Genomic DNA, 20,137 nt, shown 5'->3' with positions numbered 1-20,137 from the left:
ACATGAAGCCTGGAAAAAGCCAGAGAAAAAGACCCAGGGAGGGAAGGAGGGGAGGGGAGAGGAGGTCTGACCGGTCAACGCGTAATGACGAGGAGGAGGAGGAGGAGGAGAGGAGGAGGAGGAGGGAGCTGCAAAGGAAAGGAGGGCTTTCACATTAAAAAAAAAAATAAAATCAGTCATTGAACTGTCTCTGACGTCACGGTGAGTTCAATACACTTTCGATTTGTCTGTTATTCCATAGTTATCATTAAAGCCTTCTCTACCTGGCATATTCATTCATTTGAACACCCATTGCATTCTAACACACACTCACACACTTGGGGCTGCGTGCTGGTGCGGTGGTTATTGCTCTCACCTCACCATGGGGTCGTCTGCAGTCCCAGTCTGGTACTGGGGCTGCAGACCCTTCTGTTTGGGGCTTGAATGCGCGTGCTGTGTTCCCTCAGTCAGTCTAAAAACATGCATGTGAGGTTAACTGATCACTCTGAAGTTTCTGCTGTGAGTGCTCTGTCCTGTCCAGGCTGTCACCTGCCATCACCCACTGTCTGAGCCTTGTCCTATATTAAAAAGTGTCTTATAAATGAAAGGAAGTCTGACTGGTTGAATCAACTAAACACAAACCCAGAATTTTTAAAAAGTTAAATGTTAAGATCATATTTTTTTATGCTGCATATTGGAAAAATGGTGAGTTCTAATGTGACAATAAAGTGTATTCCACTTTACATGGACTGATGGATCTACCCAGTGTGTCTAATTAAAAATCAATACTGCACTGAAAGTCTTGTTGAAAAAAAAACTGTTGCTCCTTCCATGTAGTGAAAGTTCTTTTGACATTAACAGTTCATTTCTGTGTTTTCTTGTTTAATCCACATTGCACATTTTGTGAGATCATATTTTTCCAATCTGCAGTTGCAGCCCTTGTCTTGTGTTTCACATGCCTGAATGTTTCATATTTATTTTAATTCTAGAATAAGATTCCTGCATGGTTTTCACTCCTCTGTCACCTTCCCAGCACGACTTTTCACTTATCACTTTGCTGCTTTCTCACATGAGCAGATAGAGGCGATAATATTGCTGGACTTGGGCTTGTTGTGTAAGCCATTAAAAGGCCTGGAGGTGTGATTGTCTGGGATGTGATTCTGGACTTTGGACTCTGCAGGCACCATGTGCAGAGCAATAAGAACTGGTTAACAGAGCCACCCATTGAATATTATGGGCATTGCAAGTCATAAGTGTCATAAGTTCACAGGCAGAATCCAAACCACACATTTCAGGGTTTGTTTGTTTTGGTTTGTTTTTTTCTGCAGTTAATATTGCAACATCGAATTTTTAGTTTGTGAGAACATTTATTTTGATCATTGATCACTGCAAATTCACAGCAGCTTTCTTGGAAGAAATAATTGTAATTATGTCCATATTTTTATATATTCTTCTGAAATGTGCTTTGAACAAACACAATTTATACACCTGTTGTTAATAGTTTGCTTATGGGCACTGAAGCTAGAAAAGTCCCAGACTGACAATCATGTCATTTAAATGAAAAACCTTTGTAGCGACTTGATGTTTGTTGCTCAGCAGGCACGGTCACACTGATCTCAAACAATTCAAACATGTAGCTGAGTGATTATAACAATCCATATCATGTCAAACCAGGAATATCTCTTCTAATTAAGGATTTCACATTTTTATTCAGAGTATCAAAATAGTCCCTTCAGGACTGGACAATGAGGTGTACCTATTGTTTAAAGACACTGTCTTTTTTATTTTGAATCCAGAAAAATAAAAATCCAACACATTTTTTTTGACTACCCACATTATTTGAGTTTTATGGGATGTTTTTTTTTCCTTTCTCCCAGGATGCATTGCTCTATTGAGGCTTCACAAATTTGTGAAGTGAATGTCATCATGGGACCCTGGTATAAGATAGCAACGGGCCTCCTGCAACATGAAGTTAATCCTCTCCATCAAGGGGCAAATTTCTATTTATCTCACCTAACATAAAAAAATAATATGAGCAGTACGGCGACTAATCATGTGTCTCTGATTTCATTCGACATGCAGGCGTTTGAAACTTTTACAGTGAAATAAAGTCAGTACTTTGGAGAATCTTCAGTGATACCTTGTTCGATTGGGGTTGAATTAGGCATTATCTTACAACTCAGTATGTAACCAAATATTTTAAAATTTCATTAAATCGAATCACAGCTTGCAAATTATGGGAAAGGGAGCCTCAAGTTGCCCCATCTAGTGTTTCTCTTAAGACGTTTGAAGGACAACAGTGTTGAGAAAAGTGATCAACATTGTGAGTCAACAGACAAAAGCAATGTCACTGAATTTCGTGGTTATTGATGCATCTCCTCCTGCTTCCTCTTCACCTGCTGACTCAAACTGAACTCAAAGACTTTAAAAGAGACAAGAAAAATGAATACAATTTCAATATAATTCCATTTTAATGAGACCTCCTGATGGAAATATACAAAACCATATGTGCCTGTGTTTTCTCTTCACATTTTACTGCAACGAAGAGTTTAACAAATGGCTCAAATTTCTGTCTGCCTGTCATATCTGAAAAAAAAAAAAGATCTTAAATCCTCAATGCAACAATATTTCTTAAAACTGATGCTCCTCAACAGTTTCTGCGGCATTTATGTTTTGATTTGACTCTATTCCACAAGCAATGACGGAGCTGAGTTTTTTAGCGACTGCTTACAAAAGTAAATAAACCATAAACTCAAGTGGGGGATCACTTTGCTTGCTTATCATCCGCAGGACAAACCCTCTGGGAGGTCAGTTTTTATCCTGAGATGTAAGTCAGACACCCGAGCTTATCTTTGCTGATAATGAACCCTGTGTCCTCGTCACCACTGGAGACTGAGTCTGTGGTTTTTCAGGAATTTGTTTCATCACTCTCTTATCTCCAGCTGTCTTTGAATAACTTGAGGTCTGGCCAAACCTTGGTTTTGCCAATGCTAAACCCAGATACATGTTTATACATATGCATACACTGTAAGCATGTTAGTGGTGTTAGTGGTGAATCCTGGTAATCTAGTATCTTTGTAGAGCACAACTTTACAAGCTCCAATTGGCTTTAGTTCAGAATTCACTGTGATGAATCCAGTCAAACCTGCCAAAATATAAGAACATGTAATAATGACCAGAAAAACAGAGTTATTTTCTGACATTTTATTTTATTTATGAAGGTTCATTTTCATTCTCAATCAAGTTTAAGACAACCCGAGCTATTTTTGTGAAGACACTGACCGTGATTTGCCACAGATAGACTTCACCTTCACCCTGCCCCCCTCCATCCTCTACTGAAACCAAAATGAGACCAATAGATGCATTCACATTGATTTTCTCCTCCTCCTCACTTTTTCCTCGCTGCTCATTGTATTTCAAAATTCCATAAAATTACCTGGAAACAGTGGTACATATACCCAACAACCCAGAGTGGTCTACAAACAGCCTGGACTAGACTCTGTTAAATAAAGTGGATCACAAACTACAGGAGACTCCTTCACTTTCATTTGACAGAAAGTTAAAAAAAAAAACTGAGATAGAGAGATTAGGTTTGCCTAAAAGGAATATAAATTAACTTAAAAAAAAGCCTCCTGTTGTCAAAGAAGTTGTACTATAGTATTATATATATATAAAAAAGCCTCTATAGAAAATACTTGGAATGTAAAAGAAATATTGTACACAAAGTGAACTTTCAGTGACACTGCTGCCTACAGTCTTACAGGTGCCGTTAGTGACCGAGAACACATCCTAAGACATTTACACCGTGCAGTAAAAGACACCGTCGGGACTGACTGTAATCCGAAAAACATTTAAAGCATTAGACGACACGCTGCTGGACGCTTTATCATGTCGGTGTTGAGTTCTGGCAACGTCAACCCTTCACAACACTAATGGAATGAGCGGCTAATGAAGCTGGGAGCTAAAGCCTAACCGTCCCCTTTTCCGTGAACTGTCTCCAGTTCACTTCAGGGCTCCTCCGTCCGGCATGAAGACTCGTCTCCACCTAAACTATGTCTCCCATGTCTGGAAGGGAGCGTGTCTTCGAGTCTTTACTTTTTGTTTGTTTTTCCAGCCTTCACTGTCTCCACATCCTATTTCTTGGAGAGAAATTTCATCTTATTTCCTAGAAAAAGAAAAAAATAAAATCAAGATATGCTTACTGTTAAAACTGTTAAAATTGATAAATTAGTCAGAACATTAATTCTCACCTAAACCTTTGAGGAACTTGTTGACGCCTCTCTGCTCACTCCCTGGTAGCGAGTCCAGATACTCCTGTGCTCTCACCTCAAAGAGACCTGAAGAAAGAACAACAAAAGCGTCACTTTACATCATTATGAAAGGCTGCCCTAACCTTCAGGTCAGAGGTCAGAGCTCTCTGTATTTACTCAGAAAGCAAAACTCATAAAGAGCTGCACTGAAGACAAACTGTGACTCACTGCTGCCAACTAATAATAATCCTGTACATGATTATTTCTTACCCCATCTCTAATATCTTATACCTATAAAATCTCAATTGAAATTTATCTTTTAAAAACAGCTGGATTAAATATAAATGTTAAAATTTTTAACTTATCATTGGCGGTGGATACAATAAGCTCAATTTCCCAGTTTGTTCTGGAGTTTTTGACTGCTTAAAACATATTTTACAGAAAATATTTTACAACATTTTCATCTCATAAAATGTGATGCATTTTCTGTCTAAAAAAAATACCTTTATAACAGTTATTGTAAGCAAAACAAGTCAATAAGGCTACAAACCATTTCATTTTAAAACTAATTATAAAAAGCAATAAAATACAACATGAATACACAAAATTTGTACATATAATAAACACTTTTCTACGAACTCTCAATCTGAAGCAAAGTACCAGATTGAATTTCAACAACTTTTATAGGTTAACCTATGTAAAAAAGTCTAAACAGTAAGAGTCCAGCTGTTCAACAGCTGTCAGTGGTTCTGAATGCCTCACCTCTGAGGCCCTGGCGCCGCAGCTCCCTCTCCTGGATGAATCCGGTAAACATCTGCGTCTCCATGAACACCTCCAGAAACCTCCTCAGGCTCTTGGAGGTGACTGCTTTGCGAAATGCCTCGCGCTGGAAGGATGAGGACGAAGAGGAGGAGGAGGAGGAGGAGGAGCCGTTGAAGGCCGGGGAGGAGGCCGACTCGTCCTCCCTCTCCGCTCCGCCCAGGAAGAGGGAGAAGTGGCCCACCATCTCCACGAAGAAACGCACGAAGGCCTCCGACACCACCGTGCTGAGCGAGCCGGAGTCTGACAGGATGAAAAACAGAGAACAAGACATTTAAAGCACAAAATGTATTTTTCAGTTTGAGCCTATCTAGCAGTCAGTTCAGTGAAACGTCAGTCGTGTGAAGTGTGATGACTCACCGTTGGGCAGGTCTCCCTTCTCGCAGGCCAGCTCCCTCCTCTTGTCCAGCACATGCTCCAGAGCCGCCTGCAGCTTATGAGGAAGAATTGAGTCCTCGTCATCCAGCTGTGGGAGGACGACAAAGACAGCAAAACGACACATTATACCGACATCTGTTAGAGTTTCCACATGTGTGCCAAAGCTGCATCTCACACTGACTGTTACTACAGGAAGGCGAATGTCCGTACCTGTCTCAGGAAGCGGCTGTTGCAGAGGTCAACCACCAGGACCTGGGCAGAGGGAGAGTCAGGTCACTTCCTGCAAGGCTGCAGCTATTGTTCAGTGCAGGAAATGCCCAGATTCAAGGGCAATAAAAGCAAAAATTCAAGAAGAAAAACAAGTGCGTCTTACTTCTTCTATGGGAAGCTCCTTGAGTCGAGGTAGAGAGCTGGAGAGGAGGCCGACGATGAAAGGCGTCGGGGTGCAGACGATGTCCAGCATGGACGGTGGGAGGACGGGGATGTACGTGTGCTGCCAGGTGAAGGGGTAGAGGAGAGCCACGACGGCGTGACAACACTGAGACAATGTGCTGTGGAAAGAGAGGAGAAGAGGACGCTATGCCTGAATCACATGGAAAATACAGGATTATACCTCAAAGAAAGATTGCAAATATTGTAATAATTAAAATCACAAATTTCATCCAATAAAATCTTCTGATCTCAGGCATGCTCACTGAAACAGAACACACTTAGAAGTGAATTTAGTTTTTATCCACAAGGGGCTGCTAACGGGCTCTTTTTTTCCAAAACACCCTCCTCCGGACAAACCCTTATGAATACAGAACAAGATGTGAAAGTTTTATACTGGACCTCCACAAACTGAAATTACCCTAAGAGGAATATTTCAATTGAGGCTGATGAAACATTTCTAAACACTACAAAGCAGCAGCAGCAGACTCACACTCACACTGTGAAGTTAATGCTTCCCGGGTGTGCATCCGCCTGCAGTTAATTCATTAAGAAACCAGATTAATGAGGTCAAATTTTCCACTGGATGGTGGAGAGTGTGCTACAGCTCTGGCAGGAAAAATGAAACTCATGTTAAACTGTTTTACACTATTCAAAATAAAGCATACAAAGTACTTCTATCTTTACATTTCAGCAGCCTCAATGTTTAGAGTGATTCTTGTAAATTCAAATAAGACCAATAAAACTTTTTCTGCTGCTTCTTCAGGTTGAGCCAGATGTGCTGCAACAGTTAAAATGAACCCTGCTGTGGAGGATCTAACCACTACTATCACGGTGAAAGTTAAAGGTTTGAGGGAAGTTTGGAAGTGATGACGTCCCACTGCACACGTCTCGGCTCCGCTTTCATGCTTTCAGGCCCAAACTGCTTTTTTGGCACCCGTGACAGTTTTCCAGAGGAGAACTGATTGTTCCCCAGGCGACTGTAAAACACAACAGCATTCCTTCCTCTCGCACTTAGTTCGGGATCTTCTTTTCCTCAGAATGCGAGTTGAGGTCCCTCCCTGCGTCCGTCGGCAAAGAGCCATTGAAATATGTCCCAGTGAGTCCACCAACCTGAGTTTGTCGGCAGTGAAGATGACCCTGCGCTCCAGCAGCAGGGAGGCAAACACTCGCAGGAGGAGGCGCAAGTTTAAGGATGAGAAGAGACATTCGAAGTCCACGTGTTCCAGGCGTGAGTCTGAAGGTCGACACAGCTCTATCACCTGCACAAAAGACGGCGGAACACTGTCAGATGTACGCAGGACATCACTGATGGGGTCGTGTTTGTAATCTGAGAAGGTTTGGGGATTTTGTCTTTTGGGATCGAGTGTTAAAGCCTGATCATCTCACCTCGGTCCCGGAGCCCGGGAGGAAGTTCTTGACGGTGATCGTCCTCCCCGGAGCTGGAAACGGAGCCTCCATGATTCCTCTCATAAAGGGCTGCACCAGAGCAGGAGAGATCGCCCTCCTCTTTTCCACTTCATCCAGGATCTGGACACAGCAGAGAAGCACTCGCTTTGAGTTTGATAACCCAGAAAATAGTTACTCATTAAAACCAGTCAGTGTACATAGTGGTATTGTTTCATAACAGTATACTGTTCTTCATTACACATACGCTGTAGTCATTTACACCCTCGATCCCATTTTAATCAGCGCTGACCTCAGTCTAATGTCTCATTTGGATTCGGTCGGCCACACGTTTTCATTGCGAGCTCATTCATTCTGAATGCGTGTGCAGCCACAGAGAGTAAAACATCAACGCGGCACATGACTAACATCCTGAATCAATAATGTGTTCTCTTCTACAAAAACATGACGCACACATCTGCATGTTATTAAGACATCCATGTCACTGAATTCATGCAAAAAGAAGATGGAATGAGCCGTCGGACGTCCATGCGCATCCTGACTGATCTAACTTTAGAAGAGAATAATGTTGCCTGACAGACGTGCGCTCACGTCTTAATGTATGTATTTCTAGTGCTCATTAGAAGGAACCTTTTCCACTGCAGCGACCACATCAGATGCATTTTCCATGTGCTGCGCTATTGGAGCCATGGCTGCAAGGCCTTGTGGGAAAGAGCACCATGCGGAGAGTGGGTGGGGTTTTGGTGGCGGTGGTATTTATTTGGTTGGAGTGAGGTTGCATGTAGGAGTTTATATAACATGTGCAATAATCTTGCAGAATATATCGGATTATTCATTTTTATGCTTCCACCTTGGAGAAGAGGTCGAAGCATCCCAGCCGGCTGACGATACAGTAGACCTCAGGAAGCCGTCGGCCTTTACCGCTGGGCTGCGGAGAGCCAGAGAGAAGGAAAAATTCAGCTTCAAAACACAAGAGCGCTCACACAGCTGCAGCTACAGCAGCGGTTTTCAAAGGCGGGGATGGGCGTCCCTGCGGGGGGAACTTGAGAGATGGAGGGGAATCGCAGCAGCAGGAAACTAAGGCGGGAGGAAATTCTGAGGATTTTTATTTTCCTTTTTAAATTTCTGAGAAGAAATCATAACAAAAATGGATTATCACACTGTTATTCAGTATGACAAACATGACAGGTAATTCAAACAGAAATAAAATTAATACAGAAAAAGACTGAGTCAACAGCCTTAAAATGAATTGTGAATGCAATGGAGAGCGTTTACAGGGTGGCAGAAGCATTCATAGCATACCAGCAAACGCCGACAGTAGCCAAATCGCCTGCTTCCATCTTCGCCAGTCAGTACAAATGAGAACGTCTCACTGAGGGAGGAAAACAAAAAGGTAAACTCATTCACCGAAAGTGGAAACCATTTTTAAAAGTTGAAAATCGTTCAGAATCTTAATCCGACACCGAGTTTCTGGAAGGAAAAACCTGATCCTCTACTTAAGTGGGTGGCGCCTCAGGACAGGCTGAGTTGGGAAAAACCCACATAAAAACTGCTAAGCCCTGCCTGACAGGTTCTCACTGAGTCCTGATGACCTCCTCTGCGTGGGGGGGCCTCCGCCAGGTTAGTGCAGGTGTGTGTTTGGCCGCCGCACACTCATCAAACATTTGCCTCTGGGTAATATTTAACCATCCCCATCAGGACTCTCATCATCCCCCTCTCGGAACAATGCAGACGCTGAGAGGCTGAATTAAGTAACGCAGACAATGTCAAACAACACTCAAAGAGAAGTGGTTTCGTAATAACAAGCCAGGTGTGAGGTGCGGGCGACACGGCTTCTCCTGGGATGAATTTGTCATTTTCATTGACGTGGCAATGAAGGAGCAGCCGTCTTTACGAGCTGTTAGGTCACTGGCTTCAGGGCTTTCACAGTTTCTTCACAGCCAAGTGGTTATTAGGGGGAAAACAGCTGAGGCGCTCGCACTCACCCAAGAAATTCCTAGCTCCTTTTTTTTGTTCCACATCATGACGATCTTGAACTGACCTGGGGAAATTGTCGACGGGCGCCCAGTCTTTGGCATCAGGGAAGCAGAACTGAGGGATCACCTTCAGCTGGTCCTCAGTCTCTCTCATGAACTTAAAGCTCCTCTCGAGCTGGGAGACATGAGAGTGACCATTATTACCGTTAGTATCCTCTAACCCCCATCGGTAGGCTGCTGCAAAAGAACAAACCTAAATCTCTAATCTTCCTGGTAAAATTGAGGTTTTCTTTCACCGCATTCTTGTTCAGTTAACATGTAATTATTTTTATTTATCTGTTTATTTTGCATGTCCTGTCCTTATTCTCATGAGTTTCCACCTTCTTTTTACCTTGAGAGGAAACTGTTGTGTGACTTCTGGCAGATAGGGAACGCCGGCTTTTGTTTTGTGGAGTGCAACAACTATAAAATACTCAAAGAGCTTCCTCTCCTGCAGCTCCATCAGATCTCTCTCCAGGGTCCGGTACCTCCCCGTCTGCCTCAGCATGGACTGGACCGACACCAGCCGCTGGCTGTGAGCTGAAGACACAGGAACAAGCAGGCTTATGAAAACACGATCTAATCAAATGCACACTTACAGAAAGATATGAGTCTCTCCATCTGTGTATATTTCAAATGATCTTAAGAGAATATAAAAGTATTCAAATATGAGAAAACAAGTTGTTTTTTTTAAATTATGAGTTTATTGTGAGTTCTTACCTTTTAGTTTCTCCTCTGTGTCGCTTTCGGACTCACTGTTCTCATCTGTTACTGAATCAGAGAAGAAAGTGACTGTAAGTATTATTCAAACTGCTTTTATTAAGCCACTGTCATACTAAAACAAGTCCACTTTTGTGTTAAAAATATAACTTTTTCCACTACAAGTAAATACATATGAGGTCTTGCAGTGTGGGGAATAAATGGATGCTGGAAAATGCCGTTGAAAAAAAAGGAGAAAAAAGGAGCAAAAGGCAATGCTGTTGATTCAAAGTTAGATATAGAATCATGAATTTTCATCACGAGAAGAACCAGTGCAATACTGGTTACTGTGGAAACCTTTTTTTTATTATTATTATTGTCATTATTATTATTCAGATGAATCACTCATGACTAAATAATCACTTCATCAGAAAACTTACTGTTCTCTGAGGTTTGGTTAATTGTTTTCTTAAGTCATTTTACTACTACATTATCTACATTTTAAGTGTTTTTACTCATCTTCCTTGGGGTATAATTTGTGGTTGTTTTTTCTTTTCCCTTGGTACAAATGTTGATTTTCCTGTGTGATTTGTGTCAGCGTCAGTATTTCTCTGAAGTGTTTTCAAGCTGTAAAACTTATGGATTTATATTGTTTTTCTCTTCATTCTTGCACAAACAGAGTTATAGAGTTCTCTCAATTGAACAATAAATACCATTAAACTGCCATCATGTTTGAATATGTCTCTGCTTGAAGGAAAAAATGTCCCACAAAATCTCCAAAAATTCCCTTAACCCAAATCCGAATGGAACCAGATGTATTAATAAGTTGGATGGGGTTTTTTTTTCCTGAATTTTAGTGAGATTATAAGACAGGATTTCCTCATGGAGGAAAATAGCTTTGACTCTTGAGTTGAACGCAGGGGTGATAGGATGAGATGGTTAGAAACACACAGATCTCGCTCGTGTTTGAGGCAGTTTCCTCCCACAGTCCAGAAACACATACTTGAGACCGGCGTGTGACTCTAAATTGCCAGTCAGGGTGAATGTGAGTGATTGTTCAGGGTGAAACCCTTCCGGACCTGAAGGCTCACCTCTCCCTGAGCTGGACTCGGTGGACTGCGACACCTTCTTCATGCGTTTCTTCCCCCTCCGTGCCTCGAAGATAGCGTTGATTTTCAGCACCATCTGGACTCAAGGGGATAGAAATACCGTCATACAAAATCTTCCATGATCACTTCAATACATCTTCACTAAAAGCACACTTCCTCCAGAGAGGATCTTGTCCTTATCTTCCTCATCTGGTAGACAGCAGCGTGAGTTGAATAACAACCTCCCCTGGCGGGACGCCGGACCGTAAATCTGAGCGAGGCCTCTCACACATCCATACCTTTGGGATTTTCTTCCTCCTGCGATTGTACGGGTCCCCGGACAGAGAGGGGGTGTCATCGGGGCTGCTGGGCGTGGAGGGGGGGCTGATACGGGAGGGTGAGGAGAAGCCAGTGTCTCTGCTGGTTTTGCGTAGCTCTGGGACTTTAAAGCTTCTTCGTTCTGAGTTTTGTCTGAAGAAGCCAGGCTTGGAGCTGAGCTAGTTGGCAGAGAAACATTGGAAAGCAGTGTTCAAAAAGGAACTTATTCGCTTAAATGTAGGGAGTTGTCTCAGAGTGCAATCAGCTACCTTAGTGGGCGTGTCAGGGACAGGAGACGAGGACACAGGTGAGACACATTTACTCCCCAAACAGCTTCTTTCCAGCTCTATATCTTCGTAGGGATTCTCCTTGGATGGAGGATCTTGCAGAAGAAAAAACAGACTTTTGAGCGTCACCTCCGTTGCATAATCCCAACATCCTGCTCTTTCCATTTGCACACGTAACGCTTCTTTCCACATCAGTCATGCTTGTTTTGCTGGATGATTCCTGCTGAAGGTTTGCAGGAGAGCAGTGAACTAAACCTGCTCGTGTTTCACCACGATGAGATGTTTTTGCAGCTAAACCTGACAGCAGCCACCAGTGCACACAGAGCGAGACGAGTTTCCCAAATCATGTGCCTCCTTTCCTCACTCAGTCTGCGTCTGCTGCGTCTCTTCCCTGCTCTATCAAACCATCCCCCAGATGTGATCCGTGCAAGTACAGATGCTGAGGGACATTCAGTTCCCCGCTTCTTCTCTCATGGAGGAAAACAAGGGATCAGTGTGGTGTTTTTCACATTGCTGCCTGATGAAAACGTCACGCTGGTCCCTGCAGTGCGCCTATGTACGCTGTCAATGACAAACACATCAGCTCGTGTCAGTCACGCACCTGAACACAAGTGCTCATAAAAAAAGGGGTTCTCTAAAACATTTGGCTATACAATGGAACTTATCTTTCTCCTGACATGAATGATGCACATACCTAAGCTTGAAAGAGCTTGTGTGTTGTTCCATTTGTAACACAGAAACCCTGTTTAACAGCTGCACTCTGTCTACACTGCTATAAAGCCAGCTGCAAGCTTGAGCAATGGCTGAAACTGTGGTCCTAATGGTTACTAATTCACCAAACTCCTGTTTACTCAAAGTTAGGGTTAGGTACGAGCGTAAGCCCCCTGACAGCAAGATATACGTTGTCTGGCTGTAAGCAACTTTAACATTTTTAAGGTACGTGATCAGTACGTGCTTTAGCAAAGATTTTATCCAAGCACTCAAGGCTTTGATGTGTGTAGAGTATCTCAGCTGATCTATTCAGTTTATTCATGTTGTTATTCATTTTCACATCTGTTTCTGTTTTAAGAACCAATGAAGAAGAACGTTTACTAAACAATTATAGCTACTTTTTAAGTATTACTCAAATAATTCTACACCTGAAAAAGACGGTGATTTCAACCAAAGCACCAGTTTTTTCCATGAAACACTGTTGGTGTGAGTTGTGTTCCTCTGAAGATCAAAGGGTAACTTAGGGCAGGACGTTGAGTATACCACGGCCATTCATCATTGTCTAGATAATCTAAAGTAGATCTCTGCTCCTCTGAGGTGTTTGCAGAGTGGACAGTGACAGTGTGTCTTAGTTCCTTTAATCAATGGATACTGGCAAATGTTTAGTGAACAGTGTCTAAAGATATATATTAAAAAAACAATACCAGCAAACTGGAAAGAGATCTAAATATAAGATCAAATATAATGAACTGCAGCACTCATTATAAGGACAGGCTCTCATCAGGAAACCAGAGGTACACTGAAGCCACTGCAGTAATGCCCCCTGCTCTCACACAAGCCAAACTGAGCTGCAGCACAACCTCACACAACGCCACTATTGTACATTATGATATTAAGCAGGCTCTTGGTGGGGTTGGCACAACACTGCAGACAATAAGACAGGAGCATAGTTCAGGTTCCTGCATCTATTTTTTTTTTTTTTTTTTTTTTAATAAAAGCAGAGCGGCCTGGCTTCAAATTAAAAGTGGAGCAGGGGAGAAAAAAAGAGAAGAGTAAAGACAGTTTGCCCTTCTCATCAACTCTGGGGCTGAACTCACACACACCAACATGAAACTCAGAGGTCATGGAGTGTATCAGGAACCGAGAAGACAAGGCAAAATGAAATGTGATGTTCACTTTTCACACACACACACAAACACATTAGTTCATAGAGTATGGACCCGTTGACCTCAGCAGTACAGTGTTGTCGCATACAAATCAGAAATCTTACATTTTAAAGCAACTTTAATTTTATTTGGTCCTGCTACAACCAAACTTTGACAATATGTTACTTACCTATAATGTCCTCATAGACATTCTCCTCTGATAAAGTGCGTGTGAGACCCAGCCTGGACTGAGCATACCAGTCCACCCGGCAGCTTTCTGTTGACGACTGAAGCAGGTCTTCAAACTCATAAGACTTCCTGATGGCAAAATCACACGAGGGTTGCACAGTCAGCTCAAAGAAATACATTTTTGTGTGTAACTGTGATGCTTTTACACTGTTTTGAAAGTCAAAGAGTTACACTGATAGTGCAGCTTTCAAACAGCAACATCTGTGCTTCATCACTGGTAAAGACTATAGCCCAGTGGGATGAAGTGCACAGGAACATCCAGGGACGCATGCACTCCTATATTGTTTATTAAAACTAATATATCAATGGATTAGTCCTTGATAAATAGATAATTGTTAGATCTTTGTCGCTGACATCAAGCTGTCATTCAGATCTGTGCGTCAAATAAACGTGGTGACTCTTTCTGTTTGCTAGAACATAGGAATACATGCAAAGAAAGAAAAATGCACCCTGCAACAGACACTCAAGAGGGAGACAGCCTGACCAGACAAAGGGCTTGACACAGCACATGGAGAAGAGTGAGGCCTCCACATATGGTATGGAATGTAACAGATTGAAGCCAAGCTCCAAACAAGAGCTCAGACCACTGGAGAAAGTGAACAATAGATTTGCTCCACTACTGACAGAGTTCATATTTCTCTGCTTTCCCCACAGAGCCTTGTTCATTTTATTGTAGCCATCTGAATTGAAGTACTGTGTTGACACTTGAACATTTCAATGTGTCATTTGATAAAAAGGGAGGTGGGGGTTCAGATTCTCAGCCTTACAACTTCATAAATATGCTAGTTTTGCCATCAAAATTGTGCAAATTTAACTTTCACAATCTTTCACAATCGCTTTTACTGTTAAGGTGGAATTGCAACGCTTCCACATGACTCACGCTGATCTCCGTGTTGTTCTCTCTTCAGAGAAATGAGCAATGAGTAAAGCTGGTGTGTACATTCCTCAGGTTCAACCAGTGAGCTCATTTTGTGAGATATTTAGAAACAGGATGAGGTCACTGCTGGGTCTGATTTACAGCAGATGTGGGAGACGTTGTGCACCTCGGGCTGGCGTTTGGCTGCTGGATATGGGGGAAGAGTTAAGGGTAATGTACATTAAAATATCACCTATTAATCCTGAGCGTTTCTGAAATACTTGACATTAAAGTTGACCATATTGGTTACATCAAACCCCAAAAAGAGGGTATCTAGACTGGCACATAGGCAGATCAGACTAATTATGCATGTCGTCCTTCCCCCTGCGTATCTTACCTGTTACTACTGTCACGAGCTTTGTCGGTCCACGGCCTCCTGCAGACCCCTGGGGGAGGGCACGTAGGTAAAGGTGGGGGAGGAATGGAGGGCAAAGGAGGCAAGTTCCTCTTTCCTTTCCCCGAGCAAGGCCCAGAGACTGGAGTGGCGGGCGGCGTGTGGTGCTGGAAGGTTCTCTGAGGTTTGGGTAGAGGATTTATGGATGGAGCACCTGGCTCACTGTATACGTTCTCCAAATCCCCCTCCCTCCATCTCCGAGACCCTCCATGTCGAACCGTATCGAACGTCCCGAAAATGGGCTCGTTGCCCCTCTTTTCATTCTCTTCCAGCTCTTCCTTTGAAGGGGGGCAAAAATAATTCCCTGGAAATACCAGTGAGGGCTTGTCTGGAACATCTTTTGTTGCTCTCTCCAGTTTCTTAACGTGGGTTAAAACTGTCTTTTTGTCTTGGGCTTGTTCTGCAGGCTTGGAGGGCCGGAATCCTCTCTCTAGTATCACGTCTCTGTCTTTGTTTGTTGGATACTCTGGAGATTGAGGCCTTGGATCCCCCAGCTTTCCAACATTTTCCTTCCCTGAGTCTTGTCTGTCCCAGCTGACAAACCTTTTGCTGTCCGTCCGTTGGACCTCAGAGGTTTTGGACTCTTTCCTCCTCACAGTCTCGGCCTCCTTCTGCGTTGCGCTTAGCGGACATGTCCCCGTAAGAGTTATGGAGGCAGGCTCCTTTTTGCCTTCCCACTGCGATATCTTATCGCGAATGCTGGCCGTCTTGGCCCCTGTCGAGCTCTTGTGGTTCAACTTTCCACAGAGCCCGTTCTCCATGTTAGCGGCTCGTGATTCGCTCGTGGCGGTCGTAGTGGTTCTCCTGTGAGCCAGCATGGTGCCGAGATCACCGGGGCTGTCACTCAGGCTGAGGAGAGGGGAGACGGGAGGTCTGATGTCTCTGTCTCTGTCTCCTGGCGACCCACACGCCTCTTGGGGTTTGGGCACCGCAGGCGACGGAGCCTCCCCGACCTTCAAGCCGCAGCACTGGAGCCTAGGAAGGAAGGCGACACACCGATTAACATTTTCAATCAACGCAACACACATGCATGTCAGAAAAAGATCATAATAAATGAATGGATCAATACAACCATCGGGGATTGAATGAGAAATTATTCAATATTAACACTTTTTATTCAAATGGATGAGAAGAAAGAAAGAAAATACCAAGGAAACAGGAAAAACATTCTCTTTCCTTAATGGCGCGATAGTGGACATTACAATACACAACACCACTGTCCTGAGAGATTTAATAGAAACATCACTTACTGCAATCAGTGTACATAGCAAAGCACCAGACTCCACACAGCTCTTAACACTGGCCTCGCAAAGTGAGCGCTCACAACTACATCCAAACAGATCTTTGTTTTATGGGGTAAACAAGAACTCTTGTTAAAAGAGCTCAGACATCTGCCTGGTGCCTCTGTTTCAGCTGTGAGTCATTCCTGCAGCATTACTGGGTCACGACTGTTTGAACTCTGGATTCAAGGGTCAAAGTTTACAAGCTATACACACATAGAAACGTGCGCGCACACACACACAAATGCAGCTATTTCTAGATACGAGATGAAAGGGGAGGGGCCGAAGTTTAGACGCGCAGCTTTTCTTTTCTACTCCTGACCCACAAAACTCCGTGCTGGCCTGAGGCCTATTCATCAAATGATTGAGTTTCCAACAAAGAGAGGAAACATGGCCTTGCTGTGTGACTTCAGATGATGTAAAGTCCAACAGTCATGTAATCTGAAGGAAATCTCGAGGGGAACTGCTGATTCAAATTTCCTGAGAAGAGACGAGACTTGACGTAGCGATCGCCACCAAGAAAAGTAAATAATTGTCTTTCAAACTGCACAGAATTTTATTAGCGCGGCCCCTCGCTCCCATCCCTCCCCCTTTTCGGTCTCCCTTCACGTCCCATGGTTCAAACAGCAGTTTTTATTAAGCATGAAGCAACAGAGGGGAAAAATTAGGTCAAACAGAAAAGCCAGGAAAAGGGGAGCAGGAGACGGGTTGACAGGTCAAACTATGAAGTTACAGAGAAAGTGAAGCCAAATGAAGACCATGGCTTTTACAGGTAAAAATAGACTGATACTGAAAAGCCACAATTAAAAAATGGAATCTGGCGGAGGTACGATGCAGACCCAGAGAACTTTGTGTTTGGTAGATGACTGACCCTCAAAACAACAGACAGACACTGAAATCTTCCTCCTGATAATCCCTCCAATTGGAACAAACCAAATCCCTTCATTATAATCTGAACAGCACTGATGAATATTGTAAGAAAGACAGAAGGGATCTTAGAAAGTCGCTGTGGAGGCAGCAGGGGGGCAGTGACAGTATCCAGATGGCAGATGGCCAGCTATGCCCTGCTCTGCTCTCTTGCCCCACTATTGTTATACCACTGACCCTAATGGAAAAGGGCGTCTCCAGCTTGCTTAAGAGCACTCCAGAAATTTCTGATGACAGTGGGAACTTTTTTTTTATTTTTTAACACATCTAAACACGGTGTGCTTTTCGACAGATAGTTGGGTCGGTTATGGGAACTGAAACTTCATTCAGTGTGGTTCTCAACCCGTGGTTCTCGGGGGGGGGGGGGGGGGGGGGGGGGGGGGGGGGGGGGTGAGGGGTGGGGTTATGGGCGCCAGGGAAGGCCGATACCTCTCCTGCTCTGAGGTCTGTCAAAATTAGATTTGCACATGTTGAAGGAAACCATAATATGACACATTCGCAAATCTAGTGCAGATGTCAGAAAGTGCTTATTACTTTAATATTGAATGCTCCTGCAGCAGCGTGGCGGGGGGAGCAGGGGGTGTTTGGCTTCACAGTAACATTGTAGCAATAACTAGAGTTTTAACTCAATATTCGCCCAACTCACAAAGAAATTCTTGTTATAGGTTGCTACACGTGTGATTTGAAATTGTGAGTTTCTCTGTTGACTTTCAGGGAACCTACCCGTTGACTGATTGGTAGATACAGTTCTCAGTGTTTGTACAGAGCAGCAGGGCCCTCCCTCCAGTCATGGTGCTAGCAGCTGGCATCCTGCACAGACACAGAAATAAAGGGTCAGTCACTTGGAGGAATAGATTTGTATAATGGGCTGAGTGCAGCAGTTTGAATGGAAAGCTTGTTAAAAAGTCTGTTACTGCCAGAAACACTGTTAATCAAGCATCGCAGGAAAAATATTTACATGTCAAACTGTTGCGTAGATGAAGCTTTTGTTGAACAAAAACATGATGGACAAACAAGGCTAAAGGGCTGGATTTGAAAGAAGAACCTATTTTCCAGAACTTTCCTTGGGAGTCCTAGTTTGTGATCTGCTAAATTAATCTAACAAACCTTCTATTTCTATGATCGAACTGAAAAGACCTGCAGAGAAGCAGACCTCATATGCTGCATTGCACTGCACAAAACTACAGTCTAATTTGGAAAATGAGTTTTAGAAAGTCTATTTTGTGTTCCTTGATGAAGGGAAATGCATCTAAAATATGATGACATTTTTCCCATGACATTTAGTGAGAAATATGTCCCATTTAGAATTTCTCCGAGCTGCCAGGTGTAACACATCTGTCACCCTAACATCTAATTCACATCTTCAAATCCATTCCTGCTACTTTAAAACTCACGAGACTTAAATAAGTACACCCACATTTTGAATCTAAACGGTATGTGTTGCTTGGAAAGAAATGTACCTTGTGCTTGAGTACCTTTTTCACAAGAATAGAATAGAATAGAATAGAATAGAATAGAATAGAATAGAATAGAATAGAATTGAATTGAATATTTTTCGAGGGCTTCAGGGTTTTTTCTTTGTTTTTTTTATGCCAAATCAGACTTATGACAAACATTACATAAGTCAGTGTTCTCACACATATCTGCTGTTTTTGCACCTCTTATCATGGCAGCAAATAAAGATCTTTATTCTTTGCTTGTTTTTCAGCCACACACTTGATTCTGTCTTTCATTAAGGAGATGGTGTTGCTGGCAAATGTGCTCAATCATTTTTTTTTTTTTTTAAATCTAAGATTGTGCGTTTGTCAGAAACCAGATCCACTTTGAGCGCAGTGAGAGCTTCAGTATGTAAGACTGAATTAGAGCCGCTGGAACCCACAGCTCATGGCTCGGCCTATAAACCCTGACAGAGGGTTGGATAGAGCACAAGGTCCTGGCCTCTGTTTGGCAAAGATGTAGTTAATACAAGAGGGAGGCACAGGTCAGGGCTAACTCCTGTGTGTGTATTCATACATTTATTAAACTCACAGAGAGAGTAATGCTTGCTTTGCCGCCCTGCTGCATATTCGAACACAAACCCTCATATAAAAGCACACCTACGTAGACCCACGCCGCCCGCCAAGAGGCTGCTGTGCCAGACCAACACATGGATTTGTGTGTGTGACTTCTACCAGATGTGCGGGGATACTTTAGAGTATTCACAGGCCGTTAAACATTTCCTGAGCGCTGCCTGGCCCAGCTCCCTCTCTATCGCTCTCTCTATAAACCTGCATTAGCTAACCCTGACACTTCTCCTGGTTGCCCCCCCCGCCTGACGATGGGGGGAATGTGAATGCCTAATTCAGCCAAATTCCTCAAATTGTTGTCCGAGTTGGCAGCAGAAAAGTCGAAGCTACAATTTCAGAAGAAGAAACTCAATAGGTGAACCCTTCCTAGAGCTAATGGCATAATTGTCCTGCTTGGTTCAGAGTGTTGGAATCAGTCAGAGCTTGTTTCGTTATACTTTACCAGAATAAGAGAGAAAAGGAACATTTGGGAGAAGCTGTGGTCAAACAAGACGAAGACTAAGAGAACAGTTTGTCATCTTTAAGCTTAAATTTTTTTTCTTGCAGCTCAAGCCATTCATTCTTTTGTTTAGCTCAGTGTCGGCTCGCCGCCGAGCCCCCCAGAGGAGAGAGCAGGGGGAGGAGGAGGAGGAGGAGAGGAGGAGGGGAGAGGTTTGCGTCAGAACTTCACTAGCCTGCAGGCCCAAATTATTTTCATCTGTGAGCTGAGTGGGGGTCACATGTTTGAGGGGAAACATCAATGTTTTTTTTTTTCTTCCTCTGAATATTTTCTTCGGACTA

The 20,137-nt window shown here is 43.2% G+C and overlaps 1 protein-coding gene across 3 annotated transcripts in view; it reads right to left on the bottom strand.

Annotated features, from left to right (window-relative positions):
- Positions 1-3,180: 3,180 nt before the first annotated feature.
- Positions 3,181-20,137, bottom strand: part of si:dkey-82f1.1 (DENN domain-containing protein 2A) — a 30,153-nt gene continuing 13,196 nt past the window's right edge. Inside the window, exons 2-20 of one of the 3 annotated variants that reach the window (XM_030096909.1) lie at positions 18,015-18,101; positions 15,028-16,059; positions 13,716-13,843; positions 11,652-11,764; positions 11,364-11,561; positions 11,068-11,161; positions 9,998-10,048; positions 9,630-9,817; positions 9,304-9,413; positions 8,565-8,634; positions 8,113-8,190; positions 7,245-7,385; positions 6,969-7,117; positions 5,800-5,977; positions 5,637-5,678; positions 5,409-5,514; positions 4,992-5,291; positions 4,230-4,316; positions 3,181-4,144 (exon numbers count right to left, since the gene is read on the bottom strand). In XM_030096909.1, the coding sequence (XP_029952769.1) occupies positions 4,113-4,144; positions 4,230-4,316; positions 4,992-5,291; positions 5,409-5,514; positions 5,637-5,678; positions 5,800-5,977; positions 6,969-7,117; positions 7,245-7,385; positions 8,113-8,190; positions 8,565-8,634; positions 9,304-9,413; positions 9,630-9,817; positions 9,998-10,048; positions 11,068-11,161; positions 11,364-11,561; positions 11,652-11,764; positions 13,716-13,843; positions 15,028-16,059; positions 18,015-18,100 (3,183 nt within the window). In that variant the 5' untranslated portion in view covers position 18,101 and the 3' untranslated portion in view covers positions 3,181-4,112. The remainder of the gene's footprint in view (positions 4,145-4,229; positions 4,317-4,991; positions 5,292-5,408; positions 5,515-5,636; positions 5,679-5,799; positions 5,978-6,968; positions 7,118-7,244; positions 7,386-8,112; positions 8,191-8,564; positions 8,635-9,303; positions 9,414-9,629; positions 9,818-9,997; positions 10,049-11,067; positions 11,162-11,363; positions 11,562-11,651; positions 11,765-13,715; positions 13,844-15,027; positions 16,060-18,014; positions 18,102-20,137) is intronic. The other 2 variants (XM_030096910.1, XM_030096911.1) reach the window with 2 other exon arrangements.

Source organism: Salarias fasciatus, chromosome 7 (assembly GCF_902148845.1).
Source record: "Salarias fasciatus chromosome 7, fSalaFa1.1, whole genome shotgun sequence".
NCBI classification, from domain to species: domain Eukaryota; kingdom Metazoa; phylum Chordata; class Actinopteri; order Blenniiformes; family Blenniidae; genus Salarias; species Salarias fasciatus.
Note: the sequence above shows the minus strand (reverse complement) of the source record. Positions and strands in the feature narration are given on the sequence as shown.